This window comes from Tenrec ecaudatus, chromosome 2 (genome assembly GCF_050624435.1).
Source record: "Tenrec ecaudatus isolate mTenEca1 chromosome 2, mTenEca1.hap1, whole genome shotgun sequence".
NCBI lineage: Eukaryota > Metazoa > Chordata > Mammalia > Afrosoricida > Tenrecidae > Tenrec > Tenrec ecaudatus.
In genome coordinates this window covers 110,380,528-110,408,267 of record NC_134531.1, presented here as the reverse complement: position 1 = coordinate 110,408,267, position 27,740 = coordinate 110,380,528, and the positions used below count along the sequence as shown (strand labels likewise).

General features: G+C 36.3%; 1 protein-coding gene across 3 annotated transcripts in view; it reads right to left on the bottom strand.

Moving 5' to 3' along the window:
* FER (FER tyrosine kinase) overlaps window positions 1–27,740 on the bottom strand; it is a 459,241-nt gene that overhangs the window by 225,274 nt on the left and 206,227 nt on the right. For all 3 annotated transcript variants that reach the window (XM_075541367.1, XM_075541368.1, XM_075541366.1), the window contains 2 exons: window positions 26,173–26,376; window positions 14,463–14,585 (listed from right to left, as the gene is read on the bottom strand). In XM_075541367.1, coding sequence (XP_075397482.1) covers window positions 14,463–14,585; window positions 26,173–26,376 — 327 coding nt within the window. The remainder of the gene's footprint in view (window positions 1–14,462; window positions 14,586–26,172; window positions 26,377–27,740) is intronic.

Sequence of the window (27,740 nt, the reverse complement as noted above, 5' to 3'; positions counted from 1 at the left end):
TTCCCTGTGAGTCACAGGAGAAGGGAAATTTTACTGAATACTTTTAAGAATTTGTAGATCAAACAATGTTTATCAATAATGCAAATACACTACCCATGATCAATGCAAAATGTTCACCTCAGAAGTTCATGTGGACGATGGCCTGTTGGCTGAATGCAAGTAGTGGTAGAGAGAGAGTCCTTCCAAAGAAGAGGGGTCATTGAACTAACGAGACTAATCCAACACGGCGACAGAGCAGGTGCCTGCTTGTTACCTATCTCATTCATTTCTGATAGTCTTCCAGCTGCTCCCTTTCTCCACCTAGTTCTATTGACCACCTTTTCCCAATGTAAAGGATAGAAGAACCAACGTTAAGAAAATGCTTCCCTCTCTTCAAATAGCCATTTGTTCTCTTTCCAGATATCATTCTCTAAGTAAATTGAAAACTGAAGTTTCCAGACCACAAAACAATGTCTAAGTCCAATATCTAAAAGACAATAAAGGAATGTCTTAAATACTTTTTAAATATAGCACATTATAGACACTTTTAATGGGAACAAAAGGATGAATGAGAATAATACTCAACCAAAATTCATTCCATTATTAAGTATTTTTCTACTCATTAAATATGTTTCCCAACTTAGTTACTGTATATACTCGTGTATTAGCCTAGTTTTTCAGCACATTTTTAATGCCATTTTTGTGGTAAAATTAGGTGCCTTGGCCTATAGTTGAGTACATACAGTAAATGTTAAAATATTTAGGTTTATAATTGGTTTGTGGGGTGGGGTGTAAAGAAGTGGACTTTAACCAGAGATGTTGGTCTTTTTTCGTAGTTCCTAAGAAGCAATTTTTTAAACCTTAGAATTTCTCTGCTGATTGAAATATCTTTGATGAGGCCTACAGATGACAGTCAAAGGTTTACACGAATCAGATAACTCAGGTGAGGCCTGGACTGCCAGAAAGTACCGGTGTCATTTTATCAGTTGATCTCACACCCCAATAAGTGCTCTGGGGCATGGTAACTCCAGGGGCTCCCTGGTTAGTGAAAGACATTGATGTACACAGGAGGTTAGGACATCCCTTTCGGAAACATATTAGCTAAACACTGGAAAGCCAGAAAAACCTTAAATGATGTCTTTTTGAATTTTTAGCCTTTTGCTTTAAGAAAACTGCTATCATAGGTATAGTACTTTATTGAGATCTGGGAGTAGTTTTAGCATATTTTCAAACCTGAGGAACCAATGGAAGGCAGCAGGTCAGAAGTAAAGGGGTATCCCAGAAACATCCAAGTTTATGGCTGGCATCCTAAGTGTAGCATATCCTCTGGGCCCAAGATTCCAACTCAGTGAACCTTCTGGATCCAGAAGAGAGCTATCACAAGAGAGACACAGCAGCAGAACCAGGAGCCAGACCAGGGGACAGAGTGCTGGACTCTCCAGTGCGTGGAGCAAATAAAGCTGAGTGCAGTGTGCAGGAGGCTGGCTGTGGAATGTGGTGCCTCTGAGCACTTCACCGGGGAGCTGGCCATGCTGACCCACTGTAGTGCCACTGCCTGTCTTTGAGCTGAAGCTTACTGGACAGGGGAGCCTCTGGGTACTTAATCCTAGGAGCTGCGTTTGCTGACACAGGAGCTTAAGCTGAATGCCTTTGGATTGAAGCTTCAGTGCAGTGGTTTGCCCCTTTGAGAATTTATAAGCAGATCTGAAAGAACTTTGTAACACATCCTGACAAACAGCTGTATCCTGAGCATTTCTCACCCCCATAATAACTTGTCAACTTCCTTAACAATCCTTTCCATCATTAATTCTGACTGTGGATTCTGTTTATCTATTGCAATGGATATTAGAACCTAGAGATCAAATACAGAATACTCACTAAAATAACACCATTTGCAAATGCGGTTATAAACAGCCAAATGACCCTGGCAGCTTCCTCACTCCTGCAGTAAAGGTTTATAGGGAGCCCTCATACCTCACTGGCTAAAGCACTTAGCTTGTAATCAAAAGATCCACAGTTTGAAAGCCCTAGTGCCTCTGTGGGAGGAAAGACCTAGCAATCTTCCACTAAGATTACAACTCAGAAATCCCGCTGGGAAGCCCTACTTTGTCTTACAGGGATGAGTTGGAACGGACTAGCAACACACAATGAAAAGTTTATAAGCAAGGTGTGAAGGTAAACTAAGTATCTTTAAATGATAATTGGTGATACTAAATGTCTCACTGAAATATTGTGTCTTTCTAGCCTTTAGATTGCTTGAATAAATTAAGATATTAATTATCATATTAAATAAGGTAGTGAAAACTCAGTTTCAAGACTATCAAAAGAAGTCCTATTTGTTTATAATGAAAATTTTAAGTGTTAAAAGTTTACAACATTAAATTTTTTAAATTTTCATTTCACATATAACATATATAACTATAAACATATTATATTATAGTAATGTATTCCTAATTAGAAACATCAGTATAAGTGAGAAATATATAATGGTGGAAATTTCAGAATAATAAACACAAAATGTAGACTCTTTAAGGCTATATATAATTTCTGTATTGAACCTGAATCCATTAGCCTTCCTCAGCAGAAAGGTTATCTGCTCACATACAGATTTACAGTCCTGCAAACCCCATATGGGGTCACTTGGAATTAGAATTGACCCAGTGGCAGTAGGTTTGAATTTTGAATTTTAAACATTTCTAGAAAATCTTATAGAAAAATAACAGTGACATAGATTCCAGCATCAAAGTAACAGTACCATAGTATGACAAGCTGACAAAACATTTGGTGGCTGGTTCTCCCTCTCTCTCTCTCTCTCTCTACACATGCACATGTCACTGGGTTTGCTGTTCTAAAGAACCTAGCCTAACACACTGAAGTTTCCAAACTGTCTGCTCCTGATTTTTCCTTACAATAAGTCATGGTATTTCCAATGTTTTTGATTATCTTTCTCCCAACCCAGAACAATTCCTCTACTAGAACTTTTTCCTGGCCCCAAGTCCTATTTCAGAGCCCATCTTCCATCTGCTTCACTTCTAATGTACTATAGCACATATTTTTATTTTTGAAAGAATTGATGTTTTAAAATTATTCATGTAAGTATTTTCCAGTTGCGGTTCATTTATCAACTCATTGAGTGTACACTTTTTAAATTATAACAGAATGCATCATATCTAAGAAACAGCAAAACTGTTTTGTGATATTTTTGTTTGCTATACACACACAAACAAACATATTAACATACACATTTTTATATGTACTAGGTTGCAATATAAAATACAACTTCTTTCCTAGGCATTGTGGAGTAAAAAGGTTGAAAATCCATGCTTTATATGGTTCTACCAAACATTTCTGTTGTATAATATAGTGTTCAATTAAAATTGCACATAAAACTATAAAAAATAGATTACCATGATACTTATTTTATAAAATGCTTTTCCTATCTTGACAATATCCAATTTTAGCATTTTGCCTTAAAAATCATCTTACTTTCAGTAAATAATCTCTCTAAATTTGTAGTAGCTTGTGTTGAGTTAACTGTTGAATGGCTAATACCGGCCAAGTGTTAAATATATTCTATGTAAAAATATAAATTAAAAAGGGTCTCCATCCATTTTTATCTTTGCTGCCAATTGCAAACCCATACACAAACACACAAAAATGTTATTAGTGTCCAGTTTATATTTTAAATAATTGTCTATATAAATGGAAATCAAGCAGACACTCTTAAACTTACCACCGTTTTACACCAAAGTTTAACACATGCCATTGAATCCCTTACAACTTACAGAGAACCAATAGAGGGTTTCCGACAGCTGTCTCTTTCTCCTGCTTTTACATAAAAGGTAACATAATCCTGCTTTTACGTAAAAGATAACATAATTTTCACTTTAGACAATTATATTTTGATATTTGCCTTATCAACACATAGAAAGCTTCCTTGGATAAAGTACTATGAGGAGAGTTTTTTAACATTTTTATTTAAATAATTGTATTGACCTATCTTACTCATTCTAACATATCCCCTTCCTTCCCTTACAGTTCTGTTGCTCGATCCCATCAAGTGAGGCCATGTGATCAAGCATCAATGTTACCAACTCCCTTCTCCCCAACTTCCTCTTATCAGTCTAATGATAGTACAAACAATATTGAAATCAGTAGCAATAAACATTTTACTTATTTAAATTTGGGAAAATGTTAATATTCAACTCATTGTTGTAAAGATTTAATAAGAAAACATATGTATGGTCCTCAATTAAACTACTAATCCCTTACATTTTTTTCCTTCTTTCAAAATATAATAGAACTGGCTAAACTAATGACACTAACAAAAGCCTTATTCCCTGGGAGATGATCGATATGTTCTCTAACATAAATTGGTGATGATATCCTTAAAGTGAACCAAGATACATAAATAAAATTTAGACTTACATTTAATTCTGACCCCAATATAAGAAGAATTAGTTCTCATGACATGGACCAACTTGACACTCACCCTGATTAATTCACTGAAGACATGGGTGCTATAGCATAGTGTGGGGAAGAAAGTAGATGGTGCCTGGCTATCAGAGAGAATAGCATCAGGGGTCTTCAAGCTTTGTTTCACACAAGCAGCCATCTAAGTGAGGCACTAACTAAGACCACACGGAAGAGGCACACCAGACTTGATCATCCAAGAATTGTAAGTAATAAAATCCAATTCTGAAGGAGGGAATGGAATCAACGCTTACATTGTGAATACCTGGCTATGGATGACAGAGGAAGGTCAATCCATTTTCAGAGTTCATGCATGGAATAAGACTCAGGTGAATCCCCTCGGATTACATGTAAGGGATGTGACGTTTTGTTATCAGACAGACAGCACTGTCCAGGCAATTACGACAGATATGGTAAGGTTGAAATGCAGTCTTTTGTCATTTGATCTCCTTTTTGACATACTGTAATGTTTTTTTCAGTTAAAAATAAAAAGTACAGAGTAAATTCTTGTGGATTAAGCTTCTAGCGAATCTCCTCTGACCACCAACAGGGATATGAAGAGTTTTGCTAGCATGCAGAGTGCACTGAAAAGTGTGTTACTGCAGATTCAGTTTGGTTAGAATTTAATACCTTACCATCTGATCTCCCTTTAGACCTATTTTTAATTTGTTCTAATTTTCAATGTTTTCTACTTTCTTTTTGATTGAAGTTTTTCCTCTGTTTTACTTTGTTATTATTATTAGTTTGGTTTTTTTTGGCAAGGGTTGGTATGTTTTTCTGAATGTGAAATTCAGGATAGGTAAATCTACAGATCAGTTTGTGGATTAATGGTATCTTGGGGATATGGTGGGGAGGTTGTGGGGAAATGGGAACTAATAATAATGAGTGCAAGAAAGTACTAAAATTGAGTGCACAACTCTTCTTTTTTCTTTCTTTTTTTGGGGGGGAGGGGGAGGGGAGAGGGAGCGAGAGGGGAGAGGGAGAGGGAGACCAAAGCAAGGCCAAGTGGAAAGCAGAGGAGTTGGGAGCAACTGTTCTTAATATGACTGGACTATTGGATTTTACGATGTATGAATTAGGTGCCATAGAAAAGGAAAAATCTAATATCCCTCAAATTTGTATTATCGATTTAGATCTTTGAAAAATGTTTTAATCTTAGAAAGTATATGCTATTTTACATTTTCCAACACAACATTTACATTGATTTTCTCATGTGATCTTTATAAAAACTATATTCATTACTAGACACAGACAATGTTAGAAAGTTGCTTTACTCAAGGTGTTGCCAGTCGTAGTCTTGGATGTCTTTGCTCAAATCTTAGGGTATCTGGGGATTTGTGTGAAAGAGCCTCATAAAGTTCATGCAAAACAGAAGTGAAAGATAGGAGAATTTTCTTTGAATGTTTAAAACTCCTTTGTTCCTGATGTCCTATGGAGAACATTTTGTACCTTTTTTGCTCTTTCCTATTCAACAGACTAATTAATTGATTTAAAAGAGTCACTTAAGGAGAAATTTTAACTGGGTATTCTAGTTCACAGCTTTTTCCTAAACTCTGGATTTCCACAATTGAAAATGTAATTTGACACAATGTGTAATTATCTCATTTTCAAACACAGCATTTTTAGAAGCCCCTTACAAAAGTAACAGCTCATAAGGATTAACAGAAAAATCACAGCTAGTAAATGCTCCCCGAACAGCATTATTGGTGGGGAGGGAGGGGAGTTTTTAGATATTAAAAACTTGGATCCCTCCAATTTATCTGGATGGTATTATTACCACAAAAACATTCCTTGAAATTCACTACCACTATTCCACATAAAATTCTGTTTTTTAAAACACCCACCATGAAAATTTGTAAATGTATGTTGAGCTTCATCTCAAATCAAATTGATTTATATTTATATATATACATATAATTTATTAATTATTGGGAGTTAATACATATTATCCACATCAATCCATAGCTCAATCATTTTCTTAAATTATACAAGAAATGTTGAACTCTTTTAAGGTAATATGTATTTGAAATTAATCTTAATCTGTGCTCATTCTTTCCTTTAACACCCTGTTCTTGACACCCTAGCCTCTGCAGGTCCTTTTTTATTCCAAGGAATATTTTCCTCCAAGATACTCATGAAGGATATTCAACCGTACAAACCATGAAGGACCTTGTGATAGTTAAGGTTTATTGTGCCAACCTGGCTGATGAACAGGTAGGATTCATTGAAGGGCAGTTTAATAGAAGGACGGAGAGATAAATGGCTCAGTGAGCCTCGCCTTTCAGGTCCCTTGTTCTCTGATGGTTGGACCAGTGTGCTGGTAGGGCTCACTGGTAGGGCTCAGCTGATAGGGCTGGTACCAGCAGGGTACCAGCAGGGTAGGGCTGGTACCAGGCAGGGCTCAGCTGGTAGGGCTCAGCTGGTAGGGCTCACTTCCTGTGAGACCTCACTGAGGGGAAGCCACATGGACCTACCCTGATACAGTCCTGGATGCTGGAGCAGCCAAGTGGAGACCCCTGCCAGCACTGAGATGCTTACACCTCACGATTCAATTTTCCTCCTGCATTCGCTATCGTTGCTTGTATTTTGTGAGACTGAGGACTTTTCAGATTGGTGTTGGACATATGGGCGAATGTTGGGCTTATGGCCTCGGACATCACTGGGTTGGGATGCTTTCTTAATGTACACTTACCCTTTAGATAAAACTCTCTTATAAAATATGAGTATCTATGAATTTTGTTTCTCTAGTCTACCCAGACTAATACAGACCTAATAGTTGTATACAGTTGGACTGTGCAATATCCATGCTTACCAAGTACTAAAAACTTTAGTATTACTCCTGCAGAGAACCCCACAGGACCCTCCTATATTCAAATGACATCTCTGCTAGAACTCTTTTGAGTCAGGGTTAGAGCCAAGATGGCTGCCAAAGAACAAGTCCTGGAAGATTTCTTCAGCAACTTCCAGCGAAAGTCCACTAGGAGGGATATACTTCACTTCCCGGCAGCATGGATCTCAACATAAAGATAAGTAGACCCAAGTGTCTTAAAATGGGAGAGCAGTAATGTCTGCTGACAGATGCCTTTCCCAGTGGAAGCAGCAGCTTCAGTGAGCCCCACTCCGCCTTGGCACAGCCAATTTTTCATGGCCACTGAGGCAAGTTAACCACCCAAACCTCTTATCTAACAGGCCTCAGACACATAGCACTGTGTGGACAGTCTGGTACCCCAAACGTAACTTTTTAGTGTACCCTTTTCCCCCTTCCTTCCCTCCTCCTTTCCAGTGTTGGGCTCCAGTGGTCTCCCCCAGACCTTGTCCCACTTCCCATATAACTAATGTGTTAACAAATAACCTATCGAAGAACAGGCTTCCCACCCATAAAGCTGTTTTACCTTTTAATTTATATTATCTGTTTTGGTTTGTGGACTTCTGTTCTAGTAAAATACTCTTGTATTTTTAGATTCTCTCCCACTTCCTCTCCCACCGTCTTCCTCTGGTGCAGCCTCTCCCTCCTGAAAATACCCATTCACTCAGCAAAAAGAGGCAGTCTGTAGTTTCTGACCCACCCACCCAAACAAAGGCTTTCACTGACCCTCTCTGAGTGCACTCACTTGTCCACATTCATGTTGCCACAGCAACCTAAATTAGCATCCACACCCACTCTTTTCTCTCTTTCTTAGGTTATCCCTTTCTGTTCTTTTTTCTTTGTGCAATATAGTTCAATGGGAATTATTAATTCCTGTAAAAGACATTTCTCCTTATTTTTACAACTCTTTAAGCCTCTCCAAACAGCGGCTAATCATTACGTCATTACTTTTATTCTCCCTCTTCTTCACTCCAACCTTCTAAACTACTCATTCCTCTCATTTTTTCCATTTCACCACCAGCGTCTAGAAGAGCTCTGCTAGGCCAATTAACAGTATAAAATATACTCAACCAGCAGCTCAAAAACTGAGAACAGATGCACCGTGATGCCAGGGAAACAGCAGTCAACCACATTAAATCAAGAGTACAGAGTATTAAACCAATGGAATACTCCAAAAAAGACTGCATGGAATTACCAAATACAGAATTCAGAAGAATGGTGCTCAGATTCTATCAGGAGATGCAAGGAACACACTAAAGAATAATGGAAGAAACTCAAGAGAATCAAGCTACATCTCATCAGGATCCCGAAATAAGAACAAACAAACAAACAAAAGCTATGGAGAAAATAGTACACAAGAAATCAAAGATGTAAATAATTTCCTCAACATCACAGGAATAAATAACTATTGAAGAGGTTGAAATTACCTCAAATAGTATAGATTGCAAAGGAAAAACATCACAACATCACAAGATATTGTAGTTAAACTATCCAATTTTAGAAAAAGGGGAGAATACTGAGAGCACAAAGAGGGAAAATAATAATAAAGTCAGCTACAAAGGAAAACAGGAAAGGATAAACAGACTTCCCAGCAGAAGCTACACAGACAGGAAGACAATGGAATAACATGTAAAATTCTGAAAGATAAAAATTACCACCAAGAATCCTAGATCTTGTAAAATTATCCCTCAAGTGTGAGGAAGAAATAATGGTATTTTTAGATAAGAAAAAACTAAAGGAATTCATAAAAACAAGACTAGTATTATAAAAAACATTAACCAAATCACTATGGACAGAGGACTAACAACAGAAGGCAAACCTAAGAGCAACAGAACAAGACAACCTAAAAATCCATGTGATGAAAGCAGCAATCAGAACAACACAGAAACAGAGCAAGAAAAAATGCACCAATAAAAGGATGTTAAAAAGAATTTTTAAAAGAAAGAAAACAGAAACAAAAAAAAAACAAAAACAAACCACAGCAAAATGGCAACAACCAATCCAATAGTGAATAATGACATTGAATGTCAATGGATTAAATGTACCAATCAAAGGACAGAGAGTAGCAGATGGATTAGAAAACAAGACCCATCTGTATGCCTAAAAGAAACACACAGAACTAAAAGGCAAAAATAGATTAAAAAATCAAAGGATTGAGAAAAATCTATCAAGCCAATAGCAACCATGAAAAGGCAGGATGAGCAATATTAATATCTGATACAACAGATTTCAAGGAGGTATTCTTGGACCATGCTCTGATTATAATATTTAAAATTACGGTAGCAGCTCTCCTCTACACAGATACACTACCTAACCCTAGCTTCCCCTATCAGTCATGTCTAGCAGCTAGCTTGTCACAGAAAATGACACAAAGAACACTTTGTAGGATATAGTGAGGGTAATATTTTCTAAGTGAATAAATTCTGAATCACATATTTTTACAATATTCTTTGTTACGTTTTAAAAATCATGTTACTATGACCCAAAAGTTCCTAATGAACTAAGGAAGGAGCATCAATGTTTCTTTAAGTAGGAAAATGGCTGAATCCATATAATAATGTGAACAAAGGCCTAACCATATCAGAAAAAATAAGCCTATATAAAGCAAAATCATTGAACAGTAATTATAGTATAAGAGGTAAACAATGAAAGAGGTATACTCAAAGTTTGTGGGAAAATTCCATGATCATTTAATTCCATTTTCCCACTGTGATGAAATAAAATTGCTTAAATGTGGTTCTTCTATCCATCTCTTTGCTGTTACCAAATGATTGGATGAGATTACACATAGAAGGTAGAGGGGATTGGTCACTTTGGCCATTCCTATTGGTCTTAGAGAGCCATCCCAGAAGCAGGAACAGGCAAGCTCAATGATGATCAATATAAAAGAGTAACCAGCAGCAGAGTATATGCAAGATCCATTTCTGATGTGACAGGCAGCACAGGCACCTGATACTGCAGCACTGAAAACTCCGAGACAGAGCAGAAGAGCAGCAATGAGACCAGGAGGCTGGGCCTGAGGATGCGCAGAGTGGCAGCACTAGACAATGAGGTAGAGCAACAGGTTTTTCAGACAAGGAAACATGAGGACCAGAGAGAGATATGCCTACCAGCATGGTTAAGAGGAGGTAATGCACACAAAAGAACTGAATCCTTGACATTTTGTAGCCTGTTAGCTTTCTTAGTAAAACCTATAATTGTGAATATTGTCTGTGAGTTATGTGTGGCCAGTGCAATAAATTATGGCATCCAGCATAGAAGCAGAGAGACCTGGGAAGGATGATTGGTGTCAGAGTAAGGTTAAGGAAACCGGAGGGGGGAAGCCTGTCTATTTCTCCCAACCAGCCTTGGGCTGGTGTGAAGATGGATTCTCCTCTGTACTGAGGAAGAAGTCAGATGTGGCCCACACACATTTTTCATGCCTGCAAACATTTTGAAGTCCCCTTTAAAACAAAAGAAAACATTAAAATACAGCAACTAAGTGCAAATGTGGCCCTTCTCTTTTAAAATGCATTTGCTCATGAATGCTATTGCCGCAAGCCTGTCCCTTCATGACAAGTGCATAGCTTCCACCATGCAGATAATTATTTTCCTCTCAGAGATCTGCTTCTATTATTCTGGAATTCTAAAACAAAATTCCGTAGAAAGCCACAGTAACTTGATTCATTCTGGCAGGCAAGTGATTTGCCAAGGTTCAAGATTATGGCACCCTGCCTAACCCAACTGAATTAAATCATGACCATTTTTGCTTAAATTTCCATTCATAAATGTATGTCTTTCATTTTTTTAAAAAAGGTAAATCAGAAGAGATTTAATTTTAAAAGGCAAATAAACTCTCAGAACACAATGACTTGTACTAGAGATCTTTTATACTCATCTCTTACCAAATTGAAAGCAATATATTCTAGACTCTAAAGTACATGAAGGGGTATCCCCCAAACCCCGAAACTTTCTCCCTGCAAAGTTATATATTTAATATGTTTTACAATACAATTTATCACCTTCAAAGTATTCTCCATTAAACTTGATACATTTGTCACATCAGCAATTCCTTTCTTTGAAATACTGTTCAAACTCATCCATTGGGATGGCTTGCAGCATCCCCCCTTATTTGTCTTTCGTCACTTCTTCCAGTGCTCAAAGGCCGTCCTTCCATGCCCTCTTCACTCACAGAAACAAAAAGTCACGCAGAGTGAGGTCGGTGAGGAAGGTACATGTGGTGAGAGAGCCATGCTATTTTATGCCAAAAGCTGGCACACTGAGATGGTTGTGTGAATAGGTGCCTTTCATGGTGGCAAAACCAGTCCCCCATCTGCCACAGATCAGGCCTTTTTTTTTTTTGGTCAGACACCGTTATTCCATCTTTCAAAACCTCTCAATCAGTGGTTCTCAATGTTCCTAATGCTGCGACCTGTTAATACAGCTCCTCATGGTGTGGTAACTCCCCAACCATAAAATTATTTTCATTGTTATATCATCACTGTAATTTTGCTACTGTTATGAATCAAGCGACCCCTGTGAAAGGGTCATTCAACCCCCAAAAGGGTCAGGAGCCACAGGCACTAAACAGAAAGCTTGATTAACAGTTTAACCTGGTGGAACAGACTCCAAATGCACTGTGAGTTGACATTTTCATCCTTTTGGTAAGTTGACAGATGTCTAGAACAAAGTTTGTCATCAATAGACATTTCACCTTTTTTGAAACAAGAAAACCACTCATACAGTTCAGTTTTTCCCATAGTGCTGTCCTTGTAAACTGTGTTCAACATCACAACAACTTCTGTGGCATTTTTCCTGAGAAGGAAACAAAATTTCACAGCTGCATGCTGTTCTCTTAAACCAGCCATCACAAAACACAAGGCTCCAGCAAAAGTGCTTGTGGAACCTTCCCAAGCGACACCACTGGGTGCACTAACTCAGAACTAGCTCCTTGATGCTCTCCTAGCAGGAAAAAAATCGTATGACGAAAGCTCCGCTCTGCTTAGTGCAATTTTGGTGTTCTAGGGGTACCTCTTGTAGACCTCACATGTGAAGAAATAGAAAATGTTTAAGAACATGGGCTCAAATCCCAGTTCTGTTTATCAGCTGTGTTGTCACAGACAAGTAATTTACAATTTTAAGATTAGCTCTTTATTCATAATATACTGATTATAAAACAATACTTCACAAACAAGAATATGTGAGGGTTAAATAATAATGTATATACAAAGCTCAGCAAGCACCTGGCTCCTAGCATTTATTCACTAAATTTTATCCCTCAACAAAAATTTGCTGGGTCAACCAACAGTAAGTATTACAATGGTACTAATAGCAAAATATTAATCTAACCCTTGTGGAAGTTATATTTCACGGAGGGAAGACAGACAATTAAAATACATTATATGATATAATGTCAGTATTTAAATAACTGGAACAAAGAGAAATTAAGACGGTGGAGGGGGAGAAAAAGATAGTAAAATATTGTTTCCCACATTGTAGTCAGAAACGCTCTCTCTGACAAAGTAACACTTGAGAAAGAAATGGAACCAATAATGAAAATGATGAGAGTGGGTGACTAGAAGATCCAGTGATTTTGTGAGGACGGGAAATGAAAACAACTTCATTCACTGGATATCTACTTTACTGGACTTCCGAATGACGGGGAAGGAGAGCTTGGAGCGAGGAGAAGGACTACTGGGGTCACTGTCTCTACTAGTCGGGCACTATGAGGGTATATTTCCTTAGTGACAGCAGAAACAAATGGTAAGAAATAAGAAAGCTGCCAGAGCACAGAAATTACATTGAGTCCAAAACAGAATTCTTTATGTAGGCTTAAAATGAAATCTGGCATAATGAAAATTGGATATTTTATGGTACATTCTATGGTTAACAGTATTAAGTTCTTACACAAATTAAATCCAGGAGTAGATTCCAGTAAATAAAAGTACAAACAACTTTTTAAAAAAGAGATATTACACATAATACCACCACAACAAAATCCCTATCAATTTGCTCTCCATTCATAATTGAAAATTATTTAACTTTCAAAACCTCTGCTTTATTATTTTCTTTTAAGAGTATCATTATTCTTTAAATTCAGAGTATAACAAAAGACATAACAAACTCATGGGATGATTTGTTTCAAATACCAGAACCTTAGATCAGAGTAATGGCTAGATAAACTTTCAATTGCTATCTCATAAAACAATCCTATACAGCCCCTTATTATTATGCAGCTCTCCGGTTACAGTTATTTTTATGGGTAGTGATAAATACCCATAAAATGATAACATAATCAGCTCTAGAGTCAGTGCTGGAGAGAGAGCTTATAACTGACCAGATAACAGTCCGGAAAATCTAGCTCATCTAACGAGGCTCACTTCTTGAAAAGTTTTAAAGTTGAGTATTTCTACTCAAGCCCAAATCTGCATTCATATGCTCTTGTTTTATGGCTTTGGTCTCTGAATGTACACCTACTTAGAATTGGAATCAACTCAACAAGGAGTTTGATTTGTTGGATTTTTCTCTTAAGCCTTTCCAGAAATCAAACCAAACCTGCTGCTGCTGAGTTGATTCTGACTCTACAGCGACCTCCTGCGGCAGACCGAGAACTACCCTGGTAAGCATTCCAGGTCTGCAAACTGAAACGAAGTACACGACTGCCACATCTTTTTCTCACAGGTTTGCCTTTGGACAATGCAAATATCTGACTGGTGTGTGAACTGAGGCAGCAGTATCTCTGAAACCCATTTGCATTCTGAAGCTGCCACAAGTAAAAACTATGCCCACTGATTAGTTTTATTGTTTTTAAATACCGGGATTTACTAAAACAAGAAAATCTATGCCTCAATCGTATTGGTTATAGTGGTGATTGTACAAACCTTTTATTGCTAAATTTCTGGCAAATATTATAAAGATTTTATTTACTATGGAAAATGTTAGGAACCTTGGTGGCATGCTGTGCCACTAACCATGAGGTCAGCTGTTGCAAACCACCAGCTGCTCCTCAGAAGAAAAATGCAGCTTTCTACTCCAGTCCCATAGGGTCACCATGAGTCAGAATTGACTCGATGGCAGCGAGTTTCTTTTTGGTTTTATATCAAAAATGTTAACTAACAATGCATTATTTTTTAAAATCTTCTTTAAAGTACATAAGTGCACCTACCTTAACAATAGGGTTCAGCAAAACCACACCTGATTTCTTAGTGATGACTTGTTTTGTTGTGTAGTGATGATCTATGAGTTGAGGTATGTTTGAAAACCCACTGCCTTCGAATCTATATAAATTCTGGAGAGAGAATTAGAATTAGAGAATTCAATTTAGAATAACTATGAAATAGTACATAAAAAGATTATATTAATCAATGAATTAACTTCTATTTTTAAAAAGTAACAAATAGATCTGAAATTTATTTTGCTAAAATACCAAGGAAAACAAAGTATAGAATATCATTGAATCAAAGAGAGGTACGTGTCTACATATATGTTCTATTTGATAAAACAAGACAAAAAATGTTTGAAAACATCTATGCAGAATAAACATAATTTAAAGAATATTTTTGGTGATTATTTTATTTTCTATATAAACATAGTATTAACTGGTTTTCCTATATTGGGGTTATTTATGTATTACTCATTCAGCAAAACCATTCAGTTATCCACAAACAAATGAATAAAATGCATCCATGGTAAAACTGCAGATATCAGCATGCTCAGAGCTTAGCAGTTTTTAAAGTTTCATGTTAGGTAAGTAACATTTTCTCAGACTTTGCTCAAATCTCTTTTCTCTATCATCATATTTCAAACATGTATACATATCAAACACTAATAATAAATTTACCAAAGGGGAAAAAAAGCCTGAATCATGACTTTTCAATGCAGGAAGCACTGCACTATGATGAGGTAATTTGTCACCTAATTGTTCAGAGTTCACCTGGGTATATAACAAATCTGAGCATGCTCCATTTAACTCTATGTGAAGAAGAAATAGCACCGAAAACCACCTAACTTTAAATGTTTTATTTGAATTATTTTGGTAAATAGCAAATAGAAAGTTCAAAGTTCCTTTTCCACAGAATAAAATTGTTTAATAGAATTTAATTGATATACAACTTTGAAGTTTTTATTTCACCAAGTGAAGAGCAAACATGCATTAGCTTTACTTTAACACAATCATACATTCTAACTCAGGGCAGACGCTAATAAATGAGGAATACAGGTTGGTCTGCAGTTTGAAAACAACAGCTGTTCCTTGGGAGAAAGATGATGTTTTCTACTCGTGTAAAGAGCTCCATCTTAGAACCTCGAGGGGAAGTTCTACTCTGTCCTATAGGATATCACTGCGAGTCAGAATTGACTCAGTGGCAGTGTATTTCATTTGGTTAAAAACTTGCTTTAAAAACTTCTGTACAGAGCAATCAAAATTGCTAAGATTTGTTAGCATGGATGCTTAGCAATATTTCACACTGATAAAGAAACTAATATATTAACAGGTATTCCACACCCTGAGCAAGTCGTTTACTTCTCAGTGCATTAGTGTATGCAATGTGAGACAAGGTAATATTTGAGCCTGCTCATAGAATAACTTTGAGTCTTGACAGTAAACACTACACTCAATGTTTGGCATGTGGTATGGATTTAATTATAATTTAATTATATTGTTGTCATTGCTAGGTCCCCGTAAGTCAATTCGAACTCCTAGTGACCCTATATACAATAGAATGACACACTGTACAATCTTAACAATTGTTATATTTGAGAACAATGTGTAAACCCATCTCATCAAAGGTCTTCCACTTCGTCAATGCTCTTCTACTTTACCAAGTATAAAGTCCTTTTGTAGAGACTGGTCTCTCCTGAATAACATACATGAGATGAAGTCCCACCATCCTTACTTCTAAGGAACATTCTAGTTAAACTTCTTCCAAGATAGATTTGCTCGTTCTTCTGACAGTCCACCCCATCATTCCAATGCATTGATTCATCTGACTTTTATAGCATATGAGGTATTTGAAAATACCACGGCAGGTACAACTTAGTCCTCACAGTGACACCCTGTTCTTCAGTGCTTTAAGAAGATCTTGTGCAGAAGATTTACCCAGTGCAATAGGTTGATTTCTTTTTTTTTAAATCATTTTATTGGGGGCTTATACAACTCTTATCATAATCCATACATATGTCAATTGTGTCAAGCACATTTGTACAATCATTGCCCTCATCATTCTCAAAACATTTGCTCTCCACTTAAGCCCTTGGTATCAGCTCATTTTTCCCCTTTCTCCCCGCTCCCTGCTCCCTCATGAACCCTTGATAATTTATAAATTACTAGGATTTCTTTACTGATACTGGTTGTGGACATAAGAAAAATGAAATCCTTGAGAACTTGTATCATTTGTCCCTATTTATTATGACATTGTCTACTGTCTAGTTGTAAGGATTATATTATTAACATACAAATAATAAATCTTCTGTTATAAAATTAACTACAAATATGAATATATGAAAATACATTTTTAAAAAAGATTCAGTGTACATTATATTTTCTCAAAGAATAAAAAATATCACTAATTTAATGATCCCAGAATGCATTCCTAAGTGAAATTGACTATGAAACAAAAAAATTTTTAAAGCCATAGCAGTATTCATAGCATATAATAACAATATTTCAACCTCTCATACTACTTCTCCCTAGTCTTCATTCAGTCTACTCTTAGCCTAGCAGTGAAATGGAGTGAAAGTCTACTATGACAAATTTGATCATGCCATGACTCTGCTCAAAAGCCTCACCTCTCACAGAATTTAAGCTTTAGGTATGATCATGATAAACAGAGAAAAAATTGAAGTTATCAAGAATTTTGTCTTGCTTGGATTCACAATCAGTGCTCATGGAAACAGCAGTCACGAGATCATGACTCTCACCAATTGCATTGGGAAAAAATGCTGCACACCTCTTTAATGTGTTGAAAGCAGAGATGCTCCTTTAAGGACTAAGTGCACCTGACCCAAGCCAGGGTATTTTCAAATGCCTCACATACACGGGGAAGTTGGACACTGATTAAGGAAGACAAAAGAAGAATCCATGCATTTGAATTATGGTACTGGTGAAGAATATTCCAAGTCCCATGAACTGTCAAAAGAACAAACAAAGCTGTTTTGGATTGAGTACAACCAGAAAGCTCTTTAGAAGCAAGGATGGCAAGACTCTGTCTCACAGACTTTGGACATGTTATCAGAATAGACCTATCCCTGGAGAAATAGAACATGTGTGGTAAAGAAGAAGGACAAGAAAAAAGAGGAGGACCCTAGACAAGATGGACTGACAAAGTGGCTGCAACAATGGGGTCAAACACAAGAACGAATGTGAGGATGGTGCCAAACTGGCTAGTTTCTGCTGTGCACAGGGTGGCTGTGAGTGGTAACTGATTCAACATCATGACCTATAACGGCACAGTGGGTGAGACAAAAGTCCTCCGCTGCTAACCAAAGGTTGAATGTTCAAATCAGTAGAAGATCTACTTCTAAAATTCCAGCCACTGAAAACACTCCAGAGTACCTTTCTACTCTAATTTAGTCACCCTTGTCAGAGATGACTCAGTAGTAGTAACTGGGGATGACTTCTAACAGCCTGTGTAATCTGCCTCCCATCACTGCTATTACCTCCTCTTTTACCAGCCTTAACACCTCATCACTCCCCACAGCCCCGTTCAGCTATTTCTTGTTCCAACAAAAATGCTGTATCCACTCCCTCCACGGGGCCTTTGTGCTTGTTATTTGAAATACTTTTTCAGATAGCCATAGTCTTCCTTTCTTCCTGTGACCAATTCAGTGAGGACTACTTCGACTACCCTACACAATTTCAATATTCATTTTCTCACCTCGATTCAACTGCTTATTTCCATTTATGGTTTGAATTTTTCTCCTCAGAACTTACCATGATCTAATAGCATATCTTATTTACTTCCCATTTCTCCCTCTAGAATGTAAACTCATGAGATGATAGATATTTATATTTCTTTTTTTATCGGAGTATTCCCCAAGGCCTGGAATCCTTTCCAGTGGATGTTGCTTGAAGCAATAGACATATGTAAATGAATGCAATGCGCATTAGCTGACAGTAAAAGAGTGAGCGATAAACATGATAACTTAATTCAGCAATGAAGAGAGGGTTCCTGCACACAACACACTGAAGCAAAATGTTTGTAAAAGTGGAAGTAATAAGATGATGGTCAGACGGGATGAAATTTTAAATCAACCTCCAGTATCACATTGCCTCCAGTAAACTTGGCAATACACCTCTATAATGAGAAATACTGAATAAAACAACGAGTTTTAATTTTATCTTTCTCAATTTAAAACCAAATCTCATCTTTAGTTGTCTGCCACTGAGAGTAATCATGATGGTCTAATACAGTGACACAAGCGTGGTGCTTCTTTCCTGAGCTGAAAGCAAATTGATCACTACCAATTATTTTTACAGCAATCACTCTGGAATCAGTGAGAGCCCTAATCAATGCAAAATCTGATTGCTTGATTTTCTTAAAAATGGAGAGAAGTAATCAAAAAATGATGCGAAGACTATGCACTGATAAAACTCATTTAAGCAGCTAAAAGATTCAGAAGAACATTCACTAACACTGGAAAATTCTGTTCTTTAATGTACTAAATATTCCAATATTATAATTGACCTTGTATAGATCTCTTTTTTGCAGCTCATCTGACCTGAGGTTGATGTTTCAGCTTGGATGTTATAAGTATCTCCAAATGGCTTTAGCAATAAAATAAAATAAAAAATAAAACTCGGGATAACTTTTAAAAAAGAGACATCTTCTGAGCTGAAAGTTCCCATTAATGACTTTTTATGTGAATTCCAACAAATTGCTACAAATGTCCACACAGATAATTTAATTGACTATTGTTGATATTATAGCTTATAGAAAAATATATTATTAAGTGTATCATTAAGTAAATAACAAATACAAATAAAAATATGGTATAACTGCATTTTTAGAAAATACAGATGTAGCTATAAATAATCATATGTTTTTAACTTATATAAATATACACTGAACTAATAAGGGTATATTATTGTAGAGTATATATTCCATGATTCATTCTGGGGGAAGATTACTTGTTTGTAAAATATTTATTCTACCTAGAATTTGTTTCTGAGTTATTACTGTTATTTAAGAATGAATCATGCATATATATGAAAATAGAATCAGATTTTATTATTTTACATATATCTAGAGAACTGTTATTATTGCAAGGAACTCACACGAAGCAGATAAAGAACACAAAAATGAGAAGGGGATTCAATGAATGTAAAATTTGAAGTGAAACTCCTGAAAAAAATCCAGATTCATAGTTTAGGATTAATAAATAGGCTTATGAGAAAAGAAGAAGAAAACTGGAAAGGAAAAGTCATTTCAGAAAGGATCTGAGATAAATAGGGTGCACAAAACAAAAGGATAAAATACTCCTTCCTTTAAAATGCCTAAATATTAAAATATCAAGTCTAAGCTGTGGTTTTCTCAAATGAAAATGACACACTGAATATTTAAAATAACTACTTAATAGGAAGTATCCCAGGAGAGTTTGGAGACAAAATTGATAAGATTTTGGTAAGGCCACTTATTCATTCTCCAATTGTGAGCTCAAACATAGTAACTTCCGGAGGTTTTCCTGTTATGAGCTGCCAGCCGCAGCACCGTGTAGCGTTCCTTCACAACACTCATTGTAGCTTATGACTGCATATGTGTTGTACGCATTTATAAATCACTGTGACCACCCGTAGGCTGTGAGCATCACCATTACATCCCTGAGCTGTACACGGTAGTCACTCAGTGTTCCTGCAAAAAATAATATTACTATAGTTTTTTTAATGTCTTGGTTTTATTGTTAAGAAAAAAGCCTCATACATCACTGTACGTGAGGGACATAGAAAATGGCATTAAAGGTTCATTTTGACTTCAGGTGACTTATGCCTTCTCTTGAATCTTTAAACAATAGGGCTCAAAAAACACCCCCCTCTCACTTCCAGGGAGGTGGTCCGCCACACAGCAGCTCTGTAGGGAAGAGGAGCACTGCCCGTGGGCACTTCCGAGAGACGCTAACTCTTTATGAGAGTAGAAAGGTTCATCTCTCTTCCAAGGAGCCACACATTGTTTCGAACTGCTGACCTTGGGGTTAGCAGCTCAACGTGGAACCCGTGCGCCACCAAGCCTCCTCCAAATGATAGGATTAGAATAGCAAAATACAGTATTAAAAAAACAAACAAAAGCCACAGAATTGGAAATAACTGTCTTCCAAACCTCTGAATTTTTATTTACTTTCACTTAGTCTCCTTTATGCTCCATGATATAAATTTAAAATTAAGTCAAAAAGTCTAGAGATGTGGCAACAACAACAACAAAAATGAACCTAACTGGTACAGGCAGTGATTAAATCCATTATCTGAAGATAAAACTTAACACAAGAATATAGATAGATAGATAGATAGATAGATAGATAGATAGATAGATAGATAACTACGAATGACTTGTCGAATAAATGAAATATTTGATACAATAAATGTCATATTTGATACTCATAATTCAAACTTTCCTCTTTTAGGCATGTAAGAGCTCCCTTAAATCTCTAATTGTGTATAAAAAAGGACAGGTCATAGGTTTGCCCACTATTTTTTCCCTGAACCATACATGATACTCACTTGTTTAGTATTTCCTGAATAAAGAAATCAATAAAGGCAATTCTGTCATTACACTGAGGATTTCTCTCCAAGCCTTATTTTAGAGATGTTATTATCCTAGTGTTACTTTTAGTTGATCATCACATGTAAATTTGGGTTTTGTGGATCAATTAATGATGCATTACTATTGCTGACGGCTCTGTGGGTTAGGCATAGGCCGCTAACGCCAACGTCAGCGATTCAGACTCAGCAGCTGTTCCAGCAGAGGGAGATGAGGCAGTCTGCCTGCATAAAAGCTACCTCCACTGGAGAACTCACTGGGGGTAGTTCTACCCTATCCTGTAGTGTCATTATAAGCAATCACACAACAGTAGGGAGTAATCTTATTTCATTAATATTTCTCTGTTAAAAATTCTACTACTGTAACACATCCTGACGTTCTCAGCCCCCGAAGAAGGGCCGTACAATTTCAATTTCATCTCCTTGTGTTATATATCATGGCATTTTGCCAAAATGGTGTTTAGCAAATGAGTGTTAGAGAGACCAATTCTAGAACTATAATTTGGTGCGTGCCTCTAAGTAATGCATGAACCCCACTGCCATCGAGTGACAGCAATTCACAGCGCCCTGACATAGGGTCTCTGGGACTAGAATGTCTTAAAGGAGCAGTCAGCTTCACTGTTCTGCAGAGTGGTTGGCCAACACTTATCTAAAATTATGTAATAAATTACCTTTAAATTGCTTGTGTTTATCATATATTTTTGTTTTTATCACTTACAAAAACTGGGGTTTGAGTATACATATATTTTACTTATCAAAGGAATTAAGCTATTTAAATTGTTATGAAAAATTATCAAGAAATAGAACACAAAGTTAACAGAATAGGGTTTTACATTGTACACTGTAAAGCTAGCAACCATATATCAGGCCAGGAAGCAACATCAGAAAAACACTGTACTCAGATATTCCTGTTTTCATTGTGTGCTGTCAATATTAACTCACAGCAACCCTGTCTTGATAAGAGAGGACTGCCCCCCAAGGGTTTTCTAGGCTACAGTGTGTCTGAGAAAAGAGTGCCAGGCTTTTCCTCCTGGCGAGCTGCTGGGTGGATCTGAACTGCAGCAAGCACTTAGCCACAGCACCAGCACAGCATCAATATTCTCAGATATGTTTAATACATGCAGTTTCATTAAAGTGAATGCACCATGAAAAGTAGAATTCTTGCCTGAAATAACTAACAGTCTGCTAAACTGACAACTAAAATTCACTATCATCAAGTGAATGGCAACCCATAGTGACCCTGTAGGACAGGGTAGAACTGTTCCCTGTGGGTTTCTATGTAGAAAGCCTGGTCTTTCTCTTGTGGAGCAGCTGGTGGTTTTGAGCTATTGATCTTGCAGTTAGCAGACCAAAGCATAACTTACCACGACAACAGGGCTCCAATAAACTGGCAAAAGATCTTAAAAATTGAAAGTCTGTATGTCTATCTTGCTCAATCATAGTGTTCATCGGAAGAGAGTTTCACAGAATGTTAAATTGTATCCAAAATTCAAACTTCCAAAAATTACCACTCTAAACTCAATTTGACAGAAAATGTTGCCAAAAATGTTATTTTTGCATAAATTCTAAAATAACACATCCATCACAAACTTATGTTTTAAAAAAATTAAGAATTTTTAGATTATCTCTTCCAATTATATTGGTATTTCTTACAAAGCTTATTTGTATTTTTTTCTCCAAGGCAGCGCAAGAAGTATCTAAATTGTGTACAGAACTTCACATCTTATGAAAATACATTTGTACCAATCCAGTCATTTAATTCTCACAAGGACATTAACAGATATATTTACCTCCAGTTTACAGAAAAGGGAACTGAAAATCATCAAATAAAATAAATGACTTCCCCAATCACAGAGCAAGTACAGAGACTGTACCTAAGTCTTCTGACTCAAGGCCCAAAACTCTTTTCTCTGACCTACTGTTATTTTTCTCCTCTCCAAAATCCTTTATTACTTTGTATCTTCCTCCCTGACCACATCTGTCTTTTCATTTATGGAGAGATTTTATAAACTAATATGAGATTATAAACCCTTTGATGATAATATAATGGGCAATCATTAAATATTTAATAATAAATTATTCCATTTACTGCCCACTTCAAAGTAACAGGTACATTCGGAAGAAATGCTTTCATTTTAACTCACACCAGATTCACCTACACACAATATAAAATACACCTGCACACAGAAGATTCACATACACACAATATAAAATAACTAAAAGCTGTCCAAGAGCTCAAACTCCTAATCAATAACCCAAAGAGTACAGCATTATATAATGAAAGCTTATGAGAATAAAAACTGCACAGTACAAAACCTGAGGCATTTAATGACATACAGGTACTCTCACCTTTACTAGAGACCTTTAATTTCAATGACAGAAAAAAGCTGAATTAGTCTTCAAAAATGACTATACCAATGTCTTTTTAGCACATATTATGCTAATCATTTTAGCCACTTAAAACAAAATGGTGTTATTAAAGAAAATCGATCACTTTCAAGTTGACCCTTTCATTTCCTTTTAAAAGAATACTAACCTGAATTTCTACACTTACATGTTAAGCTAGAAGTATTAGGGAATACAAGGGAAAGTAAAAAAATATTGCAGAATCATCAAACCTTTATTAAACAAAAATATCAAAATGTCATGCTATTGTTTCCCAATATATACTTCATTAAAGTCTATGCACCTGTATAAGCAGTGCTTTCTCTCTATAATCCATCCCTAAAGAATTTTACACTCTTGGGTTTATGGCACATTAAAATGGCAGTTTTATCATCCTTGTCTCATATTTCAAATTGTATTCCTTTAAAAAGTTATGAAAGTTTGGGGAACCAAAGGAAGTCTGAAGGAGTCAGATCAGGGCTGTCGGGTGTAGATGGGATAAAGTTTCTCAAGTAAATTCCCATAGGCCAGCCCTGGCCTCCCTCAAAGAATGAGCAGGTGCACTGCCGTGATTTTTAAAAAGTCCACTGGAACAATTTCTTGGTCTTTTTCACACCAATCCACCTTTTTTACACTCTTGAAACTTCTTTCTAATCAGTCCTATGGTCATCTTGCATTGTTTCATGAAGATCTATAAAGATTACATCTTTGGAGTCCAAAAAATAGTCCCCATAGCCTACTGGGATGACCTCTATTCCTTAACTGGCCTATTAGAACCCCTGGAAGCCACAGTTTTTAGATGCTGTTTTTTAAAAGCAAACTACTAAAGAGACCAACACAAGTGTTGAACTAAGAGAATTTCTCTGCAGCCACTGAGTGATCTCTCAGAGATGTGTTTAAACACAGTTTATTCTAGAAGCCTAGTAGCAAGACATTTTTACTATCCTCATCTGTCAGCCTTTTGCAACACAGGGCAAATTTCAAAACTAGTACTTTTTTTCAGTTTGTGAAATAGAAGAAAGTTATCACATGACTTATCATTAATTTGTCTATACATCACTTAAGAGGTGTCCTGGGGGCATAGTGATTATGCATCAGGCTGCTAACAGCAAGCCACTAACCAGAAGGAGGAGGAGGAGGCTTCCCACCCCTTTCAAGTTTAACAGTCTGGGAATCCCACAGGCGCCCTTGTGGCCTAGGGGGTTGCTAGGAGTCAGAGCAACTTGGGGCTGATGAGTTTGGAGTTTGCAGTGCTCTTCTTGTGATCTTTCCTTCTACAATATTGGCAGCATGGCCGCAAATTTTGATGAGTGATCACTATACAAATTACAAAAGACTTTACTAAGGAAAATAAGAAACTATTAGAACAATATGTTTGATTGTGAAAGTAAGTAAATATGATTACAAAGTCGGGGTGTGAACATTAAGAAAATTAACTATTGATATGAAAATTAGAATATATATGTATTTTAATGGTCTAAACATATTTTAAATTGTGTCTATTTTCATTTAAATGTAAGTTACTAGGTGTGATTATTCTAAATTCCACTGAATTGAGACTTTAAGTGGTAATTTTATGTTCTGTGAATTTCATGCAAGGATGTATTACATAATCCCCTCTGAAGTTATTAAGTCCGCAAGGCAATGAGTTAACCCTATTCTAGTCCCTGAACATAAACTGAAATCCTGTGGACAGTCATCCTGAAAATTCATGTCACTTGAAAAGATGGAGTAAAAATTGAAGATGCACATCAATGCTTTCACATCCCAAACATAAAACATTAATCAGTCATTAAAGATTAAAAAAACTTTCCTAAGTTTAATGCTCAATAAATAAAATGTAAACAGCCTAAGAAATAGTTTAGCAAGACTTAAATATATTTTCATAATATTAAATATATTTTCATAATTAAATTAGCATTAGAAGTTATGTAAATAGATCATTTTATTTATCTTTCATCAATTTTTATTTGTTGTTTATTAATGACTACAAGCAAGAGCTTATATGGGTAGAGGAGCGTAATCCTTACTGAATCACAAAACCAAATCAAATATGATTATTCTAGTCAATAAGGAATTCTATTAGCACTATTCATCAAAACGTTTCTTAAAAATCTGTTATATTTGCAGCGAAAATTTAAGACCAATTATGAAAGAATATTTCTATACTTAAATATATTAAGGAGAAATTTAAGAAAAAATAAAATTTATTTTTAATTTAAAATACCTTACTGTTCAAATTAAATTAAAAATATTTTAAATTCTTATTAATTTAAATTTTTAAAAGGTACTAAATTTGAAACATATTACATTCATATGACTTTAATGGGATATATAACATGCTATTAACACTCTAGAGCAGGGGTCCTCAAACTTTTTAAACAGGGGGCCAGTTCACTGTCCCTCAGACCCATTGGCAGACTGGACTATAGTTTTTAAAAAAAACTATAAACAAATTCTAATGCACACTGCACATATCTAATTTTGAAGTAAAAAAACAAACAGGGGAAAAATACCCGGCGGGCCGTATAAATGTCTTCGGCGGGATGCATGTGGTCAATGGGCCTGTATTTTGAGGACGCCTGCTTTAGAGTATGGTAATTAAGGGATTCAGACAGGAAAAAAAATAAGGATGAAAATTTAAGTGTTATGGGGATTTATCACAAACTATTAATCATTTTATTACAATATACCACAATGAACTACATTAAAATATACATGGAAAACTAAGCTGGAAACGTACATCAGCAAATTGTATGATAAAGTGTCTCCTTTGTCCATCACAATATACAGAAAGGACATATTCACCAGGTTTCCCATGACTCTCTCGCACCAAGAAGTCTCCTTGTTGTTTTAACAGCTCCTGGGCCTCTATTCTAGGAATTGCACCATGGTACCAGTCCTGTTCAGCCAGAGGCTTCTCACTGATGGAGATCACATCAGAATACTTGAACAAATAGAGAGGGAAAGGGAAAAGACAAACTACAGTTAGAGAAAACAGTGATTCTTTTTCTAGTAATGTTTATAACAATTACAGACATTTTGTCATTTGTTCTGCTCTTCCATTGACCTGTTAGAAATTACATGACGAATCTAAAATGTCCATAATTTTAAAGAGTAGATATAGAGGCAATGGTATTAAATTTTATCACAAATACATATTCTTAAATACTTTAGGGTTCCCCCGTATTATCATACATAGATGCATACAAAAATTAACATTTAGAGTTAGCATTTAGACTCTTAATGAAGTAGATATATGTATTAAAGCTTACCAGTCAGAGAAATTATAAACCAAACAGGGGAATGTATTACTAAATAACCTTTTTTACTTAAAATAAAAGAGGTGTTATTCCTTTGTATTTCTCAAACACACGAGCTGGGAAGTGCCATGCTCTATGTCCAGAGGGCACTGCCCAAGGCTGTGCTGCTGCTTTGCAGCTGTATCTTAGCACTTTATTCTTCAACTATCCCCGCTGCCATACTGTTGGCCCTGCTCCTGTCCAGCAATGACAGACAACACAACCAGAATCAGCAACAAACACATGCAATTACAAACATGTGGCAAAAGCAAGGGAGGACTATCAACCAGGTTCACACCAGGAAAAGAAATCTATTTGCTATTTGAGAAAGCCAAGGTCATGCCAAGTAAGCCAAAAACCAAACTCCTTGCCATCACGTCGATTCTGACCCTATACTGCAGGGTAGAATTGCTCCTGTGAGTTTCTTAGACTTGACCTCTTTATGAGATCTGAAAGTCTCTTCTTTCTCCCACAGAACTGCTGGTGGTTTAGAGTACAACACATAAGCCACCACACCACCAGGGCAGGGAGAATTTAGAGCAGAAGTATATATTTCCTTGACATGTTCTAATTGATAGTAAACGGAATTATAGATTTTTCTGATTTAAAAAGTTAATTGTTCAGGTTTCTTTGTGTTGTTTCATTTTTTGTTACCAACAGAAAGAAAACTGTCAGATGGAAAGATAACTCTATGAGAAAGGTATAATTATTTGTATTATCTCTCTTGATTCCCAAAATACAATACACACAATGCTTCATTAGGAATCAAATTCTAAACTGGAGAAATGTGGATGAAAAATGTCGTAAGGCAAAATATACATATATGCGTTCTTCCAGACTGGACTCTTTGTAGCCTCCCTGTAACTCTGTAACAAATGAAAACTGGTTTGGAACAAGGGTTTCATTGCTTGGTACCAATGAGAGACCTGACACTTACTGGTAAAATTCCATTCTAAGTCCAAACAATCCACACATTGGTTCATACTTCATCCATCTACCAATATTTTTT